The 19255-nt window shown below is 48.6% G+C and overlaps 1 protein-coding gene across 2 annotated transcripts in view; it reads left to right on the top strand.

Moving 5' to 3' along the window:
• Positions 1-19255, top strand: part of WNT5B (Wnt family member 5B) — a 67746-nt gene that overhangs the window by 11985 nt on the left and 36506 nt on the right. Inside the window, exon 2 of one of the 2 annotated variants that reach the window (XM_041484365.1) lies at positions 2365-2460. The exons of the other annotated variant lie outside the window; for it this stretch is intronic. Coding sequence (XP_041340299.1) covers positions 2365-2460 — 96 coding nt within the window. The remainder of the gene's footprint in view (positions 1-2364; positions 2461-19255) is intronic. 2 annotated transcript variants of the gene reach the window in all.

Raw genomic sequence — 19255 nt, forward strand, 5'->3', positions numbered from 1 at the left:
TTTATGCCTAAGACTTCAGTGTGTAATTTCTTCAGCTGAGGCCAGGAGATTGCCCCACATGGAAGCCAAGAAGATGCCCCGTGTTCCTGTGTGGCAGAGAGCCCTTCTGGAGAAGGCAGACAGCCTCTTGTAGCTTTCTGGCTGGAAACATCTCTGGTTCGTCACCTTGTACAACCAGCTGGTGCCAAAACCCTGCCTGGTGGATGCTTCTGAGCAGCTACTGCCTTCTATCATTCTAATCACAATAATTCAGCTTGTTTGTTATCTGATTTGATGGAGGCTGAGGAGGAGATCATTTCCCAGGGCCCTCAGGGCAAAAACTCAGCTTCCTAGAGCTACATTTATTTTCTAACCCTCCCTCAGCCCTGGGGTGATCCCCTGGAAAGCATCTTGCAGGGGAGGTGTCTTCTGAAATACACCAAGACATTTGCAAGTTTGTTGTCTATACACCACTGAAATTCCTCTCCCTCGGGCACTTTTCTAGATCCCAAAAGCAACCAGTGTGCTCCTTCAGGCACCCAAGTATCACTGTTCAGGTGGCTGGTTTTCCCTGTTTCACATCCATGGAAGGAGATTCCACGTTCACATGTACTGCTGCTTGTGTGGTGTTTGCACCATTTTCTCTCACAAGCCTCTGGGGAAAGGGTAGATGCTGGTTTTGTCTGACTCTCAGATGGAAATGCAAAGAACACCCAACAACACAAATAAGTTAAACTGCTAATTTCCAGGACATAATTACAACTGTTGGATTTGCTGCCTGACCTGAAAATAAAACTCTCTTGTGAGGTTTCCTTGTTTTGGGGCTTTATTTATTTGTTTATGTCAAACAAAGCAAGTGAACAAGAGCTGTGCTACTGAGTAGGAGAGGATGGTTTGCCTGGTTTGTTTCCCTGTGTCCTGCCTGGATTCTGCTCAGCCAGTTGTGCCCCACACTGTGCCTTGGGAGGGGCATACTGGGCTAAATATATCTGTACTGCCTGTGAAATGCAGTATGGGGTGCTGCGTCATTTGGTGGAGTTTACTTGGAAACTAAGGTGGGAAGCCAGCTTTTATTTTCAGCCTTGGGTCAGATGCATTGGTCAGTTGTCTCACCCAGACTTTTAGTCTTGATCAGGAGCTTGTCCTTGCAAGACAGACATAAAACCTGCTCTCTAAATAAAAAGCCAAGCTCATTGCAGTGACAAAGTCACATTGGAGCACCCATATTTTTCTTGCTCAGCAACCAGATTTACAGTCTGAGAGGTTGTTCAGATAGATTACCTTGAAAGCAGCAATGAAAGTCATAGCTCAAATATCATGGCTTAATGAGCAGAGGAGCTGGTGTGATGCTGTGGGCTCTAAATATATCAGAAAGAACCCCAGCACTGGCAGCACACTGACAGCTGGAGACCTTGGGCTTTCACTGGTGGTGGAGTAGAAATGTAGCCTTCCACAAAATGTGTGAGGAACAGATGCAGCTTGGTGACTAAAGATGGCTTGGGTTTTGCAATTTCTAGTTCTGCTTTTTGGCTTGTCTTCCCCTGCTCTTTCTGCTAGAGCAGTGGGAGTGATTTCAGGTGAAAGGAAGATATTCCTGGGGTGTGGAAGTGCCAAGGGGTGGACACAGCCCACCTGAGATCGCTGTGGTCTCTGCCACATCTGAGTAACAGCAGCAGGGCACTGTGGCTGCATGGTGACATAAATCTGCTGGGGCTCTGGGGGACATAGTCAGGCAAACGAGTGGGTGGAAAGCCCTGCTCTTTTTCCATGAACTCTCCAGGGTCACTTGCCTGCACATCTGACATGCTGCAGTCACATCTCTGGCAGCTGAATATGTTTTTCAGTCGTCTCCCTTATGCCACTGTAAATGAGAGGAATGCCAGTATTGCTGTATGAGTGTCCTGCTGAAAAAGGAGGTGAGAAAACTCTTCAGTATAAGATTTTACATTTATCTAGGAGGACAGTAACTATGGGAATTAATTTCTGTCTGTGTAGTGCCTAGCACATTGGGGCCCCTGAATACTCCTGCAGCACAAGCCACATGTTGCAGACCAAAGCCACCCAGCTTTGCTGGCATAGAGCTCGTGGCACTCCAGGATCCTGGTCTAAAGTGAGAGATCCAAAGGCTCTGGAAGGGTCAAACTTCATGCTAATGGCAGTGAAGGCTTCCAGATTTCACTTGGAGGATTCAGTTGTGAGGGTGAGGGCTGGGAACTGAGGTTTATGGGGTTAACCCAGCCTCTGTGACTTCTGGTAAGCCTGATTGGCTCCTTTCCTTAGTGGGCTTTACCTGGGCACTGATAGCTGTGAGCAGCTCAGAGTGCAAATGATTACAATTGCCATTTAAGCCAGCCCAAGTGTAGTTTATCCTCTCTTGTTACTCAGGAGTGTGAGAAAGCAGAGAAGTACTTCTCTTTACCTTCATTTGTGGGCTCTCTGTCTGGTCCTGCGTTTTGGCTGTCCATGGTTCATAGGAAGGTGGTAAGTAATTGATCAATACTGGCAGATATTGTAGAAGTTTGGTAGCTTTCTGTCTCCTTGAGTTTCTTGTACTTTATTGCTTGGTGCCTTACAGTGTGTTCCAGCTGCTGTTTCAAATGCTGTGGGTGCAGACTTAATACTCATGGCTTTTAATATTGAAGGCTTTTTATTCAACCATTATGTGACAATGGCAGTCTGCATGATGTGTCAAAAAGATGCCTCTGTTAGGTGAGGAGGTGCGACATGGCAGTGTGTGTCTCACTTCAGATTATTAACTAAACCACAGCAACATGCAATTAACCATTCAAAAATCAGTGTTGCTCCTGTGTGAAGTTTGCTCCTCTCCTACTTTCGCCTCAAGCCCTTTTCCCTGTGGCTGTCATTGCTGTGGATCTCCTCCTGCCCAGGCATTTTGGCTGTCCCATGTCAGTGGGCAGGCTGCAGCCCAAGTGGGTTTGGAGAGCATCTGTGGCCTTGCCTGAAGTCTGGGGAAGGTGAAATTTGCTGAATCAGTCACTGTCCCTACACAGAGGGCAGGCTGTGTGAAACCCAGTGATAATCCTGGGCTCATGAGGACAGAGCAAGGTTTTTGCCCTTCAGTAGTGTTGTTGATGCTCCAGCTGGAGTTTCTGTGTTACTCTGGGAATACTAAAGGGATGTGATGTGTATTTCAGTATGTTGATGTCCCCAGTCCCTAGGTCCTGCCTGCAAAGGGCAGCTGATCTTGGGATGCTGGGTGCCTGAGCTGCAGGTTCCCAGTCCTCTCTGCAAGGCAGTGCCAGCAGCTGTGGTGGGCAGGAAAAACCTGCACCCTCCACTGGTTCTGCCCCTTGTTCCAAGTGAGAGCATAAAGCTATGTCCTAGCAACCCCTGCTCTCCATTTGGCTTCCACATGGACCTCTCATTTTGGTGTCTTTAAGAGAACATCAGATGGGTTCAGGGCTGCTGGTTTGGGGAGCAATTTATTCAGCCATCCCAGCTGCCCATGGTCTTCCCTGACCTTGGTGGGCATTGATTCAAGGGGATGGGGCAAGAACAGAAAAGCAGCTTTGAGTCTGGAAAAAGCAGGGACAGAAAAGGAAATGAATAGGGATGTGGTAACCCAGATGGGATATGGCACAAGAGAAGGAAGGTTTGATCATCCACCCCAATATTGACACTGCTACCCTGGCGAGCCTGGCACAAAATCACATAAGCAGTGGGCAGTGGCGTGTGTGGAAGGAGGGGATGTGGTGACATAGAAAATTAACTCCACTCCATGCGTTTTTCTCTGCTTTTTCTCATCCTGCAGAAAACAAAGCGGGGCATAACTTTTTTTATTCTTCAGTCATTAATGAGCCATTGTTCCAGGAAAAAAAAAAAAAAAAAAAAAAAAAAAGAAAGCAAGCAGGGAGTCTTATCATGGGAGAAACTATCTTTCTCATGGGATATAAAACTTTGTGTGTAAATGGATCATCCTGGCACTGATGCTGATCCTGCTCAGGTCTGACTGTACAGTACTTAATGTAAAACACGTGATAATTCCTTCTGTAGTTGCAGTAGAAATCTCTCATTTCCTAAACAAGCGTGCTGTGTTCCTGTGTCCTGCTAAGCTGCTGCTGAGTGCCACCCCAGCAGCCCTGCCTGAGCTGCCTGCCTGCTTTGCTGGGTGGTTTGGAGCCCTTTGATGGCAGGCGCTATTTAATTATCAGTGGTGTTATGTTCCCAGAGCTCGCTACATGAAAGCAAAATACCGGCAGCCTGTAATTAATCTGAGCTAATGTGCCACTGTTTACACTCCATCTCGGAAACCAGACAGATGTAAGAAGACACCCAGCCTTCATCTGGGATCCTCCCAGGTTATTTCTGAGCTATCTTGGGAGAGCTGCGCTGTGTCTGCCCACCCCACAAGTCCCTCAGAAATGAGTACCTTTAACTTTTCTCGGGAATGAGTGGGAGACTTTGTTTCCTAGCAGAGAGCAGGGTTAATGCCTTTTTGCTGCCTTACCACAGCCGAGGCTGGCTGGCATGGGCTGGGAGCAAATAACTCCTGCAGTAGTTGTGAATTCTGCAGTGTGAAAGGGTGAAGCAGAATCACAGAATAATGAGGCTGGGAGAGACCTCTAAAATCATCAAGTCCAACCTGTGCCTTAACACCTGAACTCAGAATCTAGACTACAGCACCAAGTGCCGTGTCCAGCCTTTTTTTAAGCACTTCCAGAGGTGGTGATTCCACCATCTCTCTGGGAAGAGCATTCCAGTACTTTATTATTCTTTCAGTGAAAAAATTTTTCCTAATATCCAGCCTATACCTGGCATAGCTTGAGACTCTGTCCTCTGGTTCTGTCAGTGCTGCCCAGTGGAAGAGACCAAACCCACCTGTCTACAGCCTCGCTTCAGGAAGGTGTAGAGAGCAATAAGGTCACCTCTGAGCCTCCTCTTCTCCAGGCTAAACAACCCCAGCTCCTTCAAACATTCCTCATACAGCTTGTGTTCCAAGCCCCTATCAAGCCCTGCTTCCTCTGTTTCTCCCCTGGCTTTGGCTGAGGAGGAGCCCGCTGGCCTTGGGGGTGTGTGGGATCTCCTTGGTGGAAAGGCAAGCAGTTCTCTGGGTGTTAAAAATAAAATAGCATGCCTTCATTTCTGATCACCCTACAAGTGGTTCTCTGGGACTCTGGTCTTAAAAATAAAATATCATGAGTTCATTTCTGATCACCCTGCTACAAATATTTAACAGAACAAGGTGATGAAAATGCCTGGAGGTGTGGAAAGACTGAAAAAGACTATGCATCCTTCATTAGAGTGAATAGTAATAAAAAGCAACATGACAGAAGTATATAAACTTAGAAGTACAGAGAAGTAAACCAGGCATTCCTGTGTATACTTTTATGTAATACAAGGTTTCCAATGAAATTGAAATTAAACATCTGACACACGGGAAGCTTATTTTTTTGTTACAGCACATAAATAATTGAGACTGAGAACATAGTAGAATGCAGAAAGGATTAGATATATGGATAAAAATCTTGCACACAGTTTATTAATTTTATTCTAGCTCATTTAGAAGGTGTGTGGGGCTTCCTTCTCCTGGACAGTCTTCCAGCTGTAGCCAGTTAAAAGCTCTTCCTGGCCCTATAAACCTCCAATGTCTTCCTGGGAGACATCTGGCAGTGGACACTAGCTTAGAGGAGTCACTGCCTAAGCCTTGCATTGAACATCTCTGCATTCAATGATTACTGGGATCAGAAGTGGCCACAGCTTTCTAACCACCTGAAGGCTGAAATGTAGGATATGAGGCTGCTGGCTTTTTCCTTGTGGACTGTAGATTCAAGGTGACAGTTGCCCATCTTGTCTCCCCTGTCTGTGTTACTCTTTGCCAGCCATCTGCTCCAGCGTTGTGGTGGACAGGTGACCTCTGCAGGTCAGAGCTGCAGGAGATGTTCCATCATCAGAGCCTGTGCAGCTCCATCCTCTTGGGGAGCAGTGCATTTTAGGTGTTCTCATAGGCATCTTTTTTCAGCAGAGTGTTTCATTCAGATTCAGTCAGTTGTTAGCAGCTCAGTCATGTGGGGAAGGCTCATGCTGGGTTTGACTTTTCTTGGTGGTGGATGTCTCTTTGGGCTCTGATTGTTTTCAGTGGACACTGATTTATCCACTGTGGTGCCTTCACACAGTACACTGGCACACTGTATGCCAGGGCATCCTGGGGGTGCCTGGGTCAGGCTCCTGTTTCCACACCCCCGCTGGGTGATCACAGGCAGCCTGCCAGCATCTCCGGCCTGGAGGGGATTAAGAGTTGTAATATCCAGCAGATGGTGCTCAAAAACAGATATCCCAAATAATCAGGTACTACTGTACCTCTGCATTCCAATTCTTGGGCAGCAGAGTCCCAGTTCTTGGTGGCTGTGGCAGAGTGGGCTGGGAGGAGCAGACCTGGAGGGGGCTCAGGTGGTGCTGGATACCTGGCACCCATGCAATAGCACTGAGGGATGGGGGAGTGTTATTTTGGACTAGTTTATATGTGATCCCATGGATGTGGAGAATGCACAGAGTGTCCTCCTCAAGCATGGTCTGCTGTGCAGTTTCTTCCAGAGAAAATCTCATTTGCAAGCTCTAAGGCAGCTCAAAGTTGCAAATCACTTGCATGGGTGATGGGACTTGTGGGGGATTTGCTTCAGAGGTGACTCCCTATTTGACCTGCAGTGCTGATGTTCCCATGGCTGTCTCTGTGCTGGTAGTGGCCAGGTCTGCTGTGAGTCCCTGTCACCTGTGTTGAGCCAAGCCCTTTGCCATGCAGAGTGCAGATCCTTTGGCTGCTCTCTGTTCCAGCCTAAACTGAGCTTGTGCCTAAACTGAACTGAAACTCTCAGAATGCATCTTGGTCAAAGCTTCCAAGTTTGATCATATTTTTTACTTGCCCAAGCTGCAAGATGCAGTGCCAAACTGTACCTTGATCCTGGTTGTGCTGAGAAGAGTCACAAACCTTTTGGTGAACCTTTCAGTGAACCTTCAGCAAGCTTGTGCCAAATCTCAGATCCAGTGTTTTTCAGACTGTGTGTTGTAAATGTCACATGGCTCCAAAATGGAGTCCCCGGCACAAATGTAAAATGTGATCAGAGCCCTGGGACTAGGGAAGGAGGAGAGGACAAATTTTTCTTCAGGTAATTATAGGCAGCTGAGTTGCCTGTGGAAAAAACCTCCTGCTAATGCTCAGCACCTTTTGAGAATTTCTTGTAGAGTAGGCATACTGAACTCCCTCACATCAAAGGGGGAAATACCTGTCTGGTCCTTAATCCAAGGCTCTCTTGGATTAAAGAAAGATCATAGGTCGTGATTATATCAAATCCAAAGACTTAATTTCTTTCTTTACAAATCTTCCTTATTTTCCCTAATGCCTTTTCTACTGACAGAAGTCCCAGAATGTTTAATCAGTGTGCCTAATTAATAATGCGGTCTCACATAATTCACCTTTATGGCCCTCTCTTACATGGGCTTTTCCACCAGTGTCTTTCAGTGCATTTTACAGAAGAGATTCTTCTCATGCTCTCCCTTTTTCATGTGGGGAAAGCAAGGGAGAGGAAAAGGTAGGAGAGACCTGCTTAGGTCATGCAGCCAACCAAAGGTGGGGTCAGCAATAAAATTCCAGGTTCTTAGTTTTGGGCAGTGCTGGGGCTGTTCCTCCAAGGCTCAGGTGGCATTTAGGAGTGGGTGAAACACAGCAGCCATGGAAGCAATCCAGGACAGAGCAGGGTGGAAGGCAGCAGTGTAATTACGCACACAGCGAGCAGTCACGTCGCCAAATGCCAGTGTTTGTGCAAAGCTTGGTGTTGGCTTTGCCAACCACCAGCGTGGTCAGGCACCCATTTATTTCCTCTGAGAGACAACAGGTCAGTGCCCTTGGTGTGGTGCTGGAGCACTGGGGCAGCGTTGACTCAGGGGAAGGAGCTGTGCTGCCTGAGTCACCCACACGGCTTCCTGGAGCGCCCTGGTGTCCCTGGAGCACCCTGGGGACCCAGGGCTGCCAGCCTGCTGAGGTCAGCTGAAAGCATCACCTGAAGTGGTCTGGCTGCAGTTAAATGAAAAGAGATACTGGAAAAAAACACATCTCACTCTAAGGGCTAGAAAGGTGATGGGGTTTTGTTTCAGGGTGAGGTTTTTTTGTTTGGTTTTTTGGTCTTTTTTTTAAAAGAAACCTTCTTTAACTAATTTGGTAATAATAGTACAGTTTCAAAAGTACTTGTTTAGCTAGTGCTGACTATATGCTTACACAGCTACCTCTGGCCTGGGAAAGATTGAAACCACAATGGCTAAGTATAGAGGCCTCTAAAATATCTTCATATATGCAGTGCCTGAGTACACAAACAGAACTGCTCTCTCTTCTGTCTACGGGAGCAATATTTTCCATAGGATTTGTATTGAGAGAGGTTTTCCCCCTGCATATTTTTTAAAATAAAGCTCCTCTAGAAATGTATCCATGTGCTGAGTCCTATTCCATGGCCATGTTCAGCCTGATACAAGAAATATAATCTGTTCCTGAAGAAAAGTAAGCACTTTTTCATTCTGTGCTGCAGCAGACTCTTGATTTGGGATGGTTTATTAATTATTTTTCTTTGTTGTGTTGGGTGGGGTTTTTCTTTTAATTTTTAAGAAAGTGGGGAACTATTGCCAGGATTTCAGCCTTAGCTTTTGAGAACAGCTCATGCATAAAGGTGAGGTGCTCCCATCCTTGAAGTGTGTAGGATCTGTGGACTGAGCGACCAGAGCTGTGTTAGGTGCATTCACCTCTGTAGAGAAAGCACATCTGTGTGCAGTGTGACACTTGCTGCTGGGATGAGCTCCTCTCTGCAGCCTGTTTTCTGGAGTCTGAATCTGTGTCTCTCTTGGAGCCTGACCCCCAGCTTCTCTGTGTGCCTCCTTTTGAGCCTGTGACTTAAACTGCCTGCAGTTTTTGGGTGGTTGTGGGCAAAGCAGTTTTTCTGTTCCTGCGCTGTGAGTGTGATACCTCAAGTATGTCCTGCCAGTTCCCAGCTGTGGGCTGGATTTGCACTGACACAACATACTCTTGGTCAATGACAGATTTCTCTGAGCTGGGGCTGGCGCTCCTCGCTCTGCACGTCGCTCTAGGCAGTGCGTGACAGTGACATGGTTCTGGTGGAAGCCAGGAGCTGGTAGGAGTGGCACACTGAGTGCATGCCCAAATTATGTGCTCCAGGGAGCAACACCTGGTGCATGAGACGTGCAAATGTTGCATAGGTGGTCCTTAGGCACTTGTAGATTCTTCTGTGGTGATTATCTGTCCTGGCTCTGGATCCTCTGCTGGCACACCAGCGACCCTGGAAATTCCCCAGCTTTCATAATAAGAATAACTTGTCCTTCATTTCTGGAAACTGCAGCTTCTTTAAACGTTTGTAACAATTTGCAGCTGAACATATAGACAGTCCTTTCAACACCAAGCCTCTGACAGAGCACAGCTCCAGAGCAGTAACTGCAGATGTGTTTTGAAACCCTTCTGTCTGCAGGGCTCATTCTTTAGGGAAGTGGCACAGATGGGACAGAAACGAGCATGTGACAAGTTGTATTTCAATTATAATATATACCTTAACAATATTATAATATTGAAACATAAGAAATCTTTGTAACATCCCAGTGAGGTAAATCTCTTTACATTGTCAGGATTCTCGTTTCAGCTCTTGTGGGACACAAATACTCGTGAGGATAGTAATAGTTTCCAGACATGTTTATCATACATTTAGCAATCCACTTGTACAGTGCAGCTTGATAACTGGGCTCTTCACAAGGCTGACTGAAGCATCTGAGGTGCATCTGCAGGGAGCTGAGTGCGAGGACTCAGGGAAAGGAGTGTTCATCCAGGACGGAAGGGGCTGTCTGAAACAGAAAACTCCTCAACTTTTTTCTGTTGCCAGTTGTGGAGAGCATTAAAAATACAGTTTAATCTGGGGGAAAAAAAAAAAATTGAGGTAGATAGGGAGAAAAATTATTAGAAGTAAACTAGAAGTGGTTGAGTAAGGGGGCAGCAGGCTATATACAGGTAAGAGAAACCCTTTTCAGAAATATCCAAGGATGTATGATCCTACCTCCGTGCAGAATTTGGATACTGATCTCTGGAAGTCCATGGTGTTTCAGTGATACTGTAAGCAGGGCTTTTCCAGGTTATCTGTGGACAGCAGACTTTGTATAAGCAGAAGGACCTAGGGCTCCAACAGCAAGGCTCACCAGTGGTGCTTGAGAACAGCAGGCTGGGGGAGATCTGCTTCCTTGGAGGTAGCAAAGGATGGCTCTTCTGTGGCACTCTGCACAGTGCTCCATTTATTTGGGTGAGAAGTTGGGGCTGGAGCTGCTGTTACACTTCTCGTGCCACTAGTGAATCACACAGGTCACATCCTATGCTACTCCTTACTGGTGACTGTGCATTCCTTATCTTGGGATTTCACAGGCTGTCTTGGAGAGCAGACTCAGAGAGTATCTCAAAGAGTATCAGCCTTAATGAGCAATTTTGAGCAGGATTGGCCATTTGACTTTTTATCTTACTGTCTTTAAATCCTGCAGAAACAGTGTCCATGTGGGTGGAGATAATGAGGTAGAGAGGGGCAAAAAACCTGATCCAAGAAAAAACCAAAACAAAGCCAAATGACATTTAGGCAGCATTCAAAATTGCAAAATCAAAATCCCCAGCTTAGGCACCACCTAGCTCCTGGAGGCATCATAATTCCACAAATACCTCATTTGACTTTTTCTCTGTGCTTGTCTAAGGTTTTAAAATTATTTCTGGTTTGACACCCCTCGGGTGCTGAGTTTTTTACTTAAATACCTGCCCCAAGTGCTTGAGTCTGACCACCATCCAGAAAGCAAGCATCCTGGCCCCTCAGCCTGCCCAGGTGCTTTTAGAGCACACGCAGGCACAATAAGATCAAAAAGCCCCAGTGGCAGCAGCTGCCACTTAGTTTTGAAACATCTTACGCAGGAAAGCTGGGGGATCACAGCCTGCTTCTCCTTTTAGCCAGCAGCTGCTTTGTGCCACCTGCTGAGAGGTCTTCAGCCATTGCTTCCTTCACATGTTTTGTTTCTTGCTCCAAGTCTGGAATTATCATCCACACTGTAGAGTGGCTTCCATGGGAACAGTGAAGAGTAGCCCTTTTTCCTGTGGTTGGTTTGTGCCTTCTCCAGATGGGATGAGTTGGAAGTGAAGGGAGGAAGGAATTAAAGCAGGTCTCCCGCTTCCTTAGGCTACTGTTGGGAAGCAGGGAGCATCGCTGCTCCCTCTGGCTATGGCTTACCTGTTCTTAGGCAAGTGGGAATGTGGCAATTTGATGGAAGAGGAGCAGCACCTGATTTTGGGCCAGGTGTGAGTGAGTGCAGGCAGCTCCTGGGAGCTCTGAGCAAGGCACAGAGCCCCTCGGACACGAGGGCCAGCAGTGTGCTGACATGACTGGCTCTGTGCCTGGCATGGAGTTGTTTTGGATCCTTGGTGGTGTAGGACTGTTCTCAGAGGCCACTAAAGCACCGAGGACCCCAATGCCAGGATCCACCCTTGGAGCAGAGCCCTCAAAAGCTGGGTGTTACAGTGTGCACATCTTCTGTGCCAAGTCTTTTTTGGAGCCTGCTGCAAGTAACTTGTGTAAGACCTCCTACATAATGGCCTTGCAGAGCCAAAGCCCAGCCTGTCCATGGACCTCATCCCTCCTGGCTCCTTGATTTTTCAGTTCACTGAGGCTCAGGGGGCTGGAATAGTTTGCTTTTTCTCAAGCTTTTCTTTAAAAAAAAATAAATCTCAGAGTGTTGCTTCTGTGGAAAAGCACTTCTGTTCATGGCATGCTGCTGGAGTGGGACTGATCTAACCTGGAGTCTGGGATCTGTCCTGTGAGACAGAGAGGAGGCAAGCTGCCCAGCCAAGCCCTGGCTTTGCTGGATCCAGCTGCGGTGGTTTAGGTTTCTGGCTGAGACCATCTGAAAGCAGCACAGAGCAGAGCACAAAGAGAGGGAGGGTCGTAAGTACCGCCATTCTCTCCTGATAATCCCTTAAAAAATAATTGCAGGCCTAAACCTCTGGCCTCCAGCAAATTTTCCACTCGATTAGAGGCTTTTGTGAAGCTGGGGAAAGGGACACGCAGACTTGCACATTGTGCCGCTGCCCGAAACTTCCAGCTGGGATTTTTTCCATCAAAAGGGGATTTTAGTAAAACCATTATAAGGGGCTTAGTCACAGAAAAGCAGTTGAGCTGAGACAGGGGTAGATTAGCTTTAACATGCTTGTTTTTGGCACTGGGGATAGGGTGGAAGTTACACCCGGCCGCTCACATGCAGCCTCCCCTGTCCCACTGACTCCTTGGCAGGTGTGGCTGGGAGATATTTCCCCATCATCTCCTTGATTGTCCCCCTGCTCGCTGCATTTGAGCCCAGGGGAGGTGAGGGGAAGGCAGTGGGCAGCCCTGGCACCAGCCCCTGTGTTCTGCAGTCTGGGTGTGGGGAGCAAAATCTTGGTTGCCTTCAGTGTGGTCTGGGCAAGTCTGTGCTAATGGACAGGTGACTCTGGGGAGGGGAGAGAGTGACAGGAGACAGCACGGGGAGCCTTAGGGACTGTGTGGTGCCTTTGATCCACATGGGTGGTCCCTGCTCAGGGACAGTCCTGGTGGAGATGTCCAGGGAGCAGCCGGAGGGCTGCAGGCAGAGCAGTACCTGTTGTTGTGCTGGGACATGTCCCTGCAGGGCTGACAGCTCTTGCGTTTGTAGGGTCAGACTGGCCATTGCCTGCAATAAAAGCTGTGGCAGCTGAAGAGTTTGCACAGAGAGAGAGAGGGATGGGTTCTTGGAGGGTCCCTGCTGCTGGGAGCTCTTCCACAGCCCACACTTGTACACCAGGGTTTCCAGGTTGCTGAGTGAGTCTGGTGTGGAAGACTAGGAAGATGTTCTTTGTCCTGACCCTCCCTCTCCAGGACTTCCTTAGGCTGGAATTTTTGCTGCTCCAAGTGGCAGAAACCAGCAGGACTGGAGATGGAAGGGGTGGACGCCAGGCACTGTTTGGTCACACACGGATCTGGGACATCACCTTAGTCAAGTTGTTTCCACCTCTCTTCCCCCATTAGTGCTGATTTTCCCTTTTTGATGTCTGTGTATGTAATGAGTCTGCAGAAGCTAATTATTAAAATTCTGTAAATTATAAGGTGTAGTTGCTTCTGAAAAAGACACCATCACTGTACCTGTGGCAGCAGTATGAGAGCTGGATAAAAAAGACAAAAAAAAATGCTGTCAAGCTATAGACGTCAAGAGATGGAGTTTTAGGGCAGAAGTGCTAAGTTTAGGATAGACAGTTTCCAGGGGGCAGCTCTTCAGGCTGAGGTGTGAAGTTCTTGCATGATGGGGAGCACTGATGCACATTCCAACATAAGGAGATGAACCTGATGGAGCAAGTCCAGAGGAGAGCCATGGAAGTGATCAGAGAGCTGGAGCGTTTCTGTGAAGACAGCCTGAGAGAATTGGGGTTGTTCAGTCAGGAGAAAGGCAAGCTCTGGGGAGGCCTTGAAGCATTTTCCAGTAGCTAGATGGACTGCAAGAAAGCTGGAAAGGGAGTTCTGACCAGGACATGTAGTGATGGGACAAGGGAGGATGGCTTTAAACTGAGAGGCTGGGTTTAGATTGCTTACCAGGAAGAAAGTCTTTATTGTGAGGATGGTGAGGCCCTGGAACGGGTTACCTGGAGAAGCTGTGGATGCTCTATCCCTGGAAGTGTTCAAGGCCAGGCTGGATCAGGCTTTAAGCAGCTGTTTCATAGCAGAAGGTGTTCCAGCCCATGGCAGGGGGATTGGAACTAGATGATCTTTAAGATCACTTCCAACCTAAACCATTCACTGCTTCTATGACTGACTCCCAGTTCAGCTATGCCAAATGTGGCTTTCCAGTTCGGTTTATGGTGCAGGACCCTTCACCATCACCAAACGCTGATAGCGGTGATGATGACGCGCAGCCTGAAGCTCCCCATCCCTTTGCACCTCCCGCCTCTGACCCGCCGTGCTGGTTCATATCCGGGGCTGAACGGGGTGAGCCCTTCAGTCCATCCGATTTCTCGCCGGCCCCGCTTGGCGCCACGGGTGGCCCTTGGGAGCCGCGTGCGGGCTCGCTGCGGCTCCCGCGGCGCGGGCTCCGTGCGGGCTCGGTGCGGGCTCCGTGCGGGCTCGCTGCGGCGCCGTTCGCTCACTGCGGGGAGCGGCGGCGGCACTCGGCGGGCAATGCTGCCGCCTGGCGGGCCGGCCGCGCGCTGCACCCGCGAGGAGCCGGCAGCGCCGCTCCGGGCATAGCGATGGGAATGGGATCGGGATCGGGATGAGGATGCGCCACCCAGCCCGTGGGACTGCCAGCACCACAGGCAGCAGCGTGGTCTCCATCTGTTGTTCTGGTTTTCCTGGGTGTTAGGCAGAGGAGCGGCCCGAGGGATCTCGTTATCCCCGTCACCTCGGGTCAGTTTGCATAGGGTGCCTTGGCCGAGCGGATGGAGATGTGCCAGAGTTGCATCCCTGGCAGCTCCAGGAGCCCGGGGGGGCAGAGGGAACCGGCTCACCTGTGGTATGACTGCCTCGCAAGACTTCTACCCAGTGTGTGGCAGGAGGGGTTTATGGCGCTGAACGATGCACCTGGCCCACGCTGGAGCTGGGGAGCCAGGACTGCCACCACAGCTGCCACCAAGGGAGATAACGGCAGGGATTTCTTGGCATTTCAGCTCACTGAACAAGGAGAGAGGCTGCTGGCTGCAGAGCTGTGATGCTGTGTGCCCCTGTGATGCTGTGTGCCAACTGCCAAACCCCTAAAGACATCCAAAGGTTGTAAAGCTGGGACTTTTGGGGGGAGAAAGAGGCAAAGGAGAGGGAGGAACAGGACCGAGCTCAGATAAAATTTTGGGGTTTTTTTTTTTTTTTTTTTTTTTTTTTTTTTCCCAGAGCTGGGAGGGGAAATTGCTTCATCATGAAATCACTAGACTGTGCCCAGAGAAACAAGACTCAGAGGAAGGAAAATAACTAGGAGGAGGTTCCCATTTCTAGATCTGGGTTAGTTTCTGTAGCAGAATATGAGTTTGGTTTATGTCTCAGTAACCCTCTCATGTGGAAACACTTGCTCAGGGCATGTGTCCAGTCACTGGTACTAAACTTTTGACACCTTGTCTAAGAAACACCACACATTTTAGGAAATTTTTTTGGAAAATCCCATTTCCATTCATCTTGCAGGGACAGATCAGACTCAGATCTTTCAAAATCTCCATCACGTGATTTCAGTTTGGGCTGTCATTGAGCTAGTGCATATGGTAAATGTAATTAAATAAGGGGGAGAAGCACTAACATCTCTGCCAAATGTGGCTGGAGGCTTAAGTTCTGGCACAGGAGCCTGGTGAACCCTCTCCAGCTCTTTCTTTCGTGCAGCTTGGGGCTGGGGAATTGAGCGGGACGGCCTGGCTGGCTGGCCACGGTGGGGAGTGTCAGTGCAGCCCAGCCAGCAGCTCTGGCGCGGGGCCTCGCTGATGTCCTGAGGGGTCCAGCCCACACCACCCAGTCGAGTTTATCCATCTAGTTTTTTCCTCCACAGAAAGCACTGTTAAAGAGCTGCTAGCTGAAAGAGTGGCATTTAAAGGTAGAGGAGGGAGAGAGAGAAAACAAAAAACAGTTCCCTTTGCCAGGAGCATCCCACATGCATACGTAGCGAGGCTGCCAGATGCAGGGACATCTCCCCTTGAGCTGCTAATGGTAGCCTGTGCTAACTTCTGGCTTTGGATCCAAAACCTGTGAGCCTCTTGGCCACCCAGGTCTTATTTTAACCCTTCCCTGACCCCCAAAGGGCAGGTTCAGTGGTAAGCTCTGTGCTGTCTAGCAGGGAGATCACCTCTGGCCGTAGCACAGGCCCCAGGTGGTTTGGCTGACAGCTGCCCCGTGACCCCGTTATTTATTAGTGCCAAACAAAGGACCCCAGAGCCACCATGACAAACCGATTCAGCCGAACCCGCAGCGTGCAGCGGGAAGGTATAAAATGTATAAATCTGTCATGCATGGACCTCCCATGTGCTAGTCCAAGGGCAGTGGGACCCAGGTGGAGCCTGCTTCTCCCGTCTCCCGGGGAGCGGAGCCATCCATGGATATGGTGAGGGGAGCAGCTGCTGCAGCAGAGCAGGGACCCCACGCACACGCAGGACTTCACTGCAGCTTGCGAGCTGGCGTCCCCAGCTGCTGCCCCTCAGTCCCTGGCTGCCTCTTCTCCTGCTTGGTCGCTTCATCCCTCCTCCACATCATTCCTGCTCTGCTTTCTGCCACCACCTCTTCAGCATGGCCCCTCTGCTCCTCAGAGCTCTCCACAAAGCAGGTCCCTGGGCCACCCTCCATGCCCAGGTGTAGGCAAGGGACCCTGCTTGCCCCAGCTCTTCTGCTGGGCACAGCGGTGAAGGCTGGCACCAAAGCCACGGCTGGGGCACTGTGGGCTCACAGACAGGAGACTTTCAGCTCATTTCCAAGTAGTGGTGTGTTTTTTATGGTTTTCTACCCCAGTTTCCAACTGAGTCATGCTCAAAAATTCAAGAGTGGTTGGTTATGCTGAGAAGTTATGTGGTAACTGGTCTATGGTTGTTGGCCTGTGTCTGTGTCCAAGGAAGTGCTGTCACAATGGAGCATGAGAGGAAGGTATGAGGAGCACTTGCTCCATCTACGGGAACAGTCCAGGGTGTCTAAGAACTGGGCTTCAGGGAGGCTTTGGTTTTGGCAACTTCCTTTGGCTTGTGTTCCTCTTAAAAGGGGATGTTGGGCCATGTGGGCAATGCTTTTGGTTTGGGTTTTTTTTTTAAGAGTTGAGAGACGAAGTTCAGGGGATTTTTTAGGGAAAAAAAAAATCTGGTCCTAGTTCTGATTACAGAGCTTACGAGCACACACATTATATTGAAACATAGATGTCCCACTGTTATCCATGTGAACGTGGGGTTTAATAAGGAGATGCCATTTTCACCCAAACCCAGCAGAAACAAACCTACTTTATGAGAGGTTTATCATTCCCCATCCTTGGCTGGGACTACTGCTTGACCCCAGGAACAATTATGTTTTCAGCTGTTATGGGAACCTGATCTGGAATTCCTGTTGTTTATAACACTTATACATACATGCTCTTTTTCCATCAAGAAGTTACTGTAAACTCCTTTCTTAATGCAGGAAAGACAGACCCCAACACCTCCCTCCAAGTAGAGGAAGATGGATATAGTGTCAGGCTCAATTAGATCCAATTGTGGTGGCTTTCCCTAAAGCGAACAATGCAGCTTTTGTCAATGGACTTCCAGCAGAAAGCCTGGAAGTCTTGGGAAGGAGGGAATAGAACAGCACACGCCCCAAAGTCCAGACCCTGAGATAGTCCAGGTCCTTAGGATGCAGAGGAGATGGTGTTTCTTTTTAAGAGGGCTGGAGTCAGGCATTACTTTTCTCTTTGAAATGCAGCAGTGCATTAAGAGGCGAGGTGGGCAGAGCTGGCAATAAAAGTATGCCCAGTCCAGCCTCACCAAAATACCTGCGGAGGCAGGGGCTGAGCAGGGCACGCAGGTGCGGTTGCCAGGGGCATCTCCTCTGGGAGGGCATCCCACCTGGAGCAGCACCCGGCCAGGGCTGCTGGAGCGGGGAACAAAGTGGCCTGCTCAGCGCTGGAAGTGCTTAAAATGCAAATGTACAGGAACTTCAGACCATCCCCCTCCCTCCTCCTCGGCGCGGAGGAAAGCAGCTTAAATACAGCCAGGCCTGGAGAGGAATGTTAAAAAGAGGGGAAGAATCACCCTCCTCCTTTCCATAGGGACTCGGGCCCGGCCAGATTGAGTATGCATGACTGAGCAAGCAAGCAAGGACAGCTCCTCTTTTAACTTTCCTGAACAATGGCTCTGCCTTCTTCCACCATTTCGCATTCCCCCTCCTTCGAGGCAGGAAGGGGGCAGCGGGCGAGCGAGCCCGGTCGCCGGGCTGGGGGAGACGGGCTTTGTGGCTGCCCTATAAACAGCGCTTAAGCTCCGTCTCCTGCAACAATGAAACACCCCACGTCGGGGAGGCTAAAAAGGGACCGCATCGGGTTAAAAGTCATAACGTGCAGGAGAAAGATTATGGTGGAGGACAAAGGACATCTTAGATTATTCAAACTTTTTTTTTTTTTTTTTTTTTTTTTTAAATACGGTTCCACTTTTTGCTTTCTCTTTAATCTTTGGCTGGGGAGTGGAAATCAACCAAGACATTTCAGATTTTCCAGGTCTGCAAAGGCGCAGGTTTTTGGTGGTTGTCACTGCTGGGAAATGTTTTTACTTGAGTCTTCCAGCTGGGGAGGGCCACAGTTTAAATCACTAAAAAAATCCTCCAGCACGCAATTCATCTGGAGCTTAAAAAAATTAAGAAACACAGGTCTTCTTCTCCCTCACAAATGCTGTCCTCTTATCACCAAGTAGTCGATTTCAGCTGCCAGCAAGTTTCAGCACTTAGGTTTGTGTGATCTCAGACTCTGAACGGGGTTTGTCCCCAGGGATGCTGCCAGCACCCTCGCAGCCACGGCTGGTCCTGCCAAGCCCCTTCCTTACAAACTCCTCCTGGTGATGTTACCCGGCATCCTGCACAAGGAGAAGGCTCCTTGCCTTGCTTCTCCTCTCCATCACTCAGCAGAGCCAGCCCCACATCCCACCACCAGCCACAAGGCTGTTCTTACCGAGCCCAACAGATAGACACATCTTCAATAAGTACACACAACACAGATACGGCTTTTTTTTTTTTTTCAAAAACATACTTCATATTTCCTCTTTTATTATATAAATATGTTTAACCTTTTACTGTAAGAATATAAAATGTTTTAAGAGGATCTTTGTTATTTTTTTTATACAAATTCACAAACAGTACAATTAATCCATAGGGGTCTCCGGGTTTGTGTTAACTCCGTGGTCTGGCCTGTTACTGTGGAGGATTTGAGATTTTGAACAGATAAGCAAAAAAAAAGCCAAGATATTTAAAAACAAACAAAAAAATCAAAACAAAACCCAAACTTACTCTTCCTCTTTCAAATAATAATTAAAAAATTATCTAACGACCCAGCTCCATTTTATTGACAGAACAGAGATAAGACAGATGAACTTCAGTCTCCTCCCCTTCACATGGCAGCCCTGGGGCCTGTAGGCCAGCTCTGCTCCTCTCCACCTACAAACAGGAAGCCTGGCATAGTGACCTTTTGTAGGTGGCTTAGGAGGGGAGGGGAAAGCACTTGCATATATCCATATATATATATATAATTTTTTAAAAAACAAACTTGCATTTTACACATTTCTGTT

This window comes from Pyrgilauda ruficollis, unplaced genomic scaffold (genome assembly GCF_017590135.1).
Source record: "Pyrgilauda ruficollis isolate IOZ18807 unplaced genomic scaffold, ASM1759013v1 scaffold66, whole genome shotgun sequence".
NCBI lineage: Eukaryota > Metazoa > Chordata > Aves > Passeriformes > Passeridae > Pyrgilauda > Pyrgilauda ruficollis.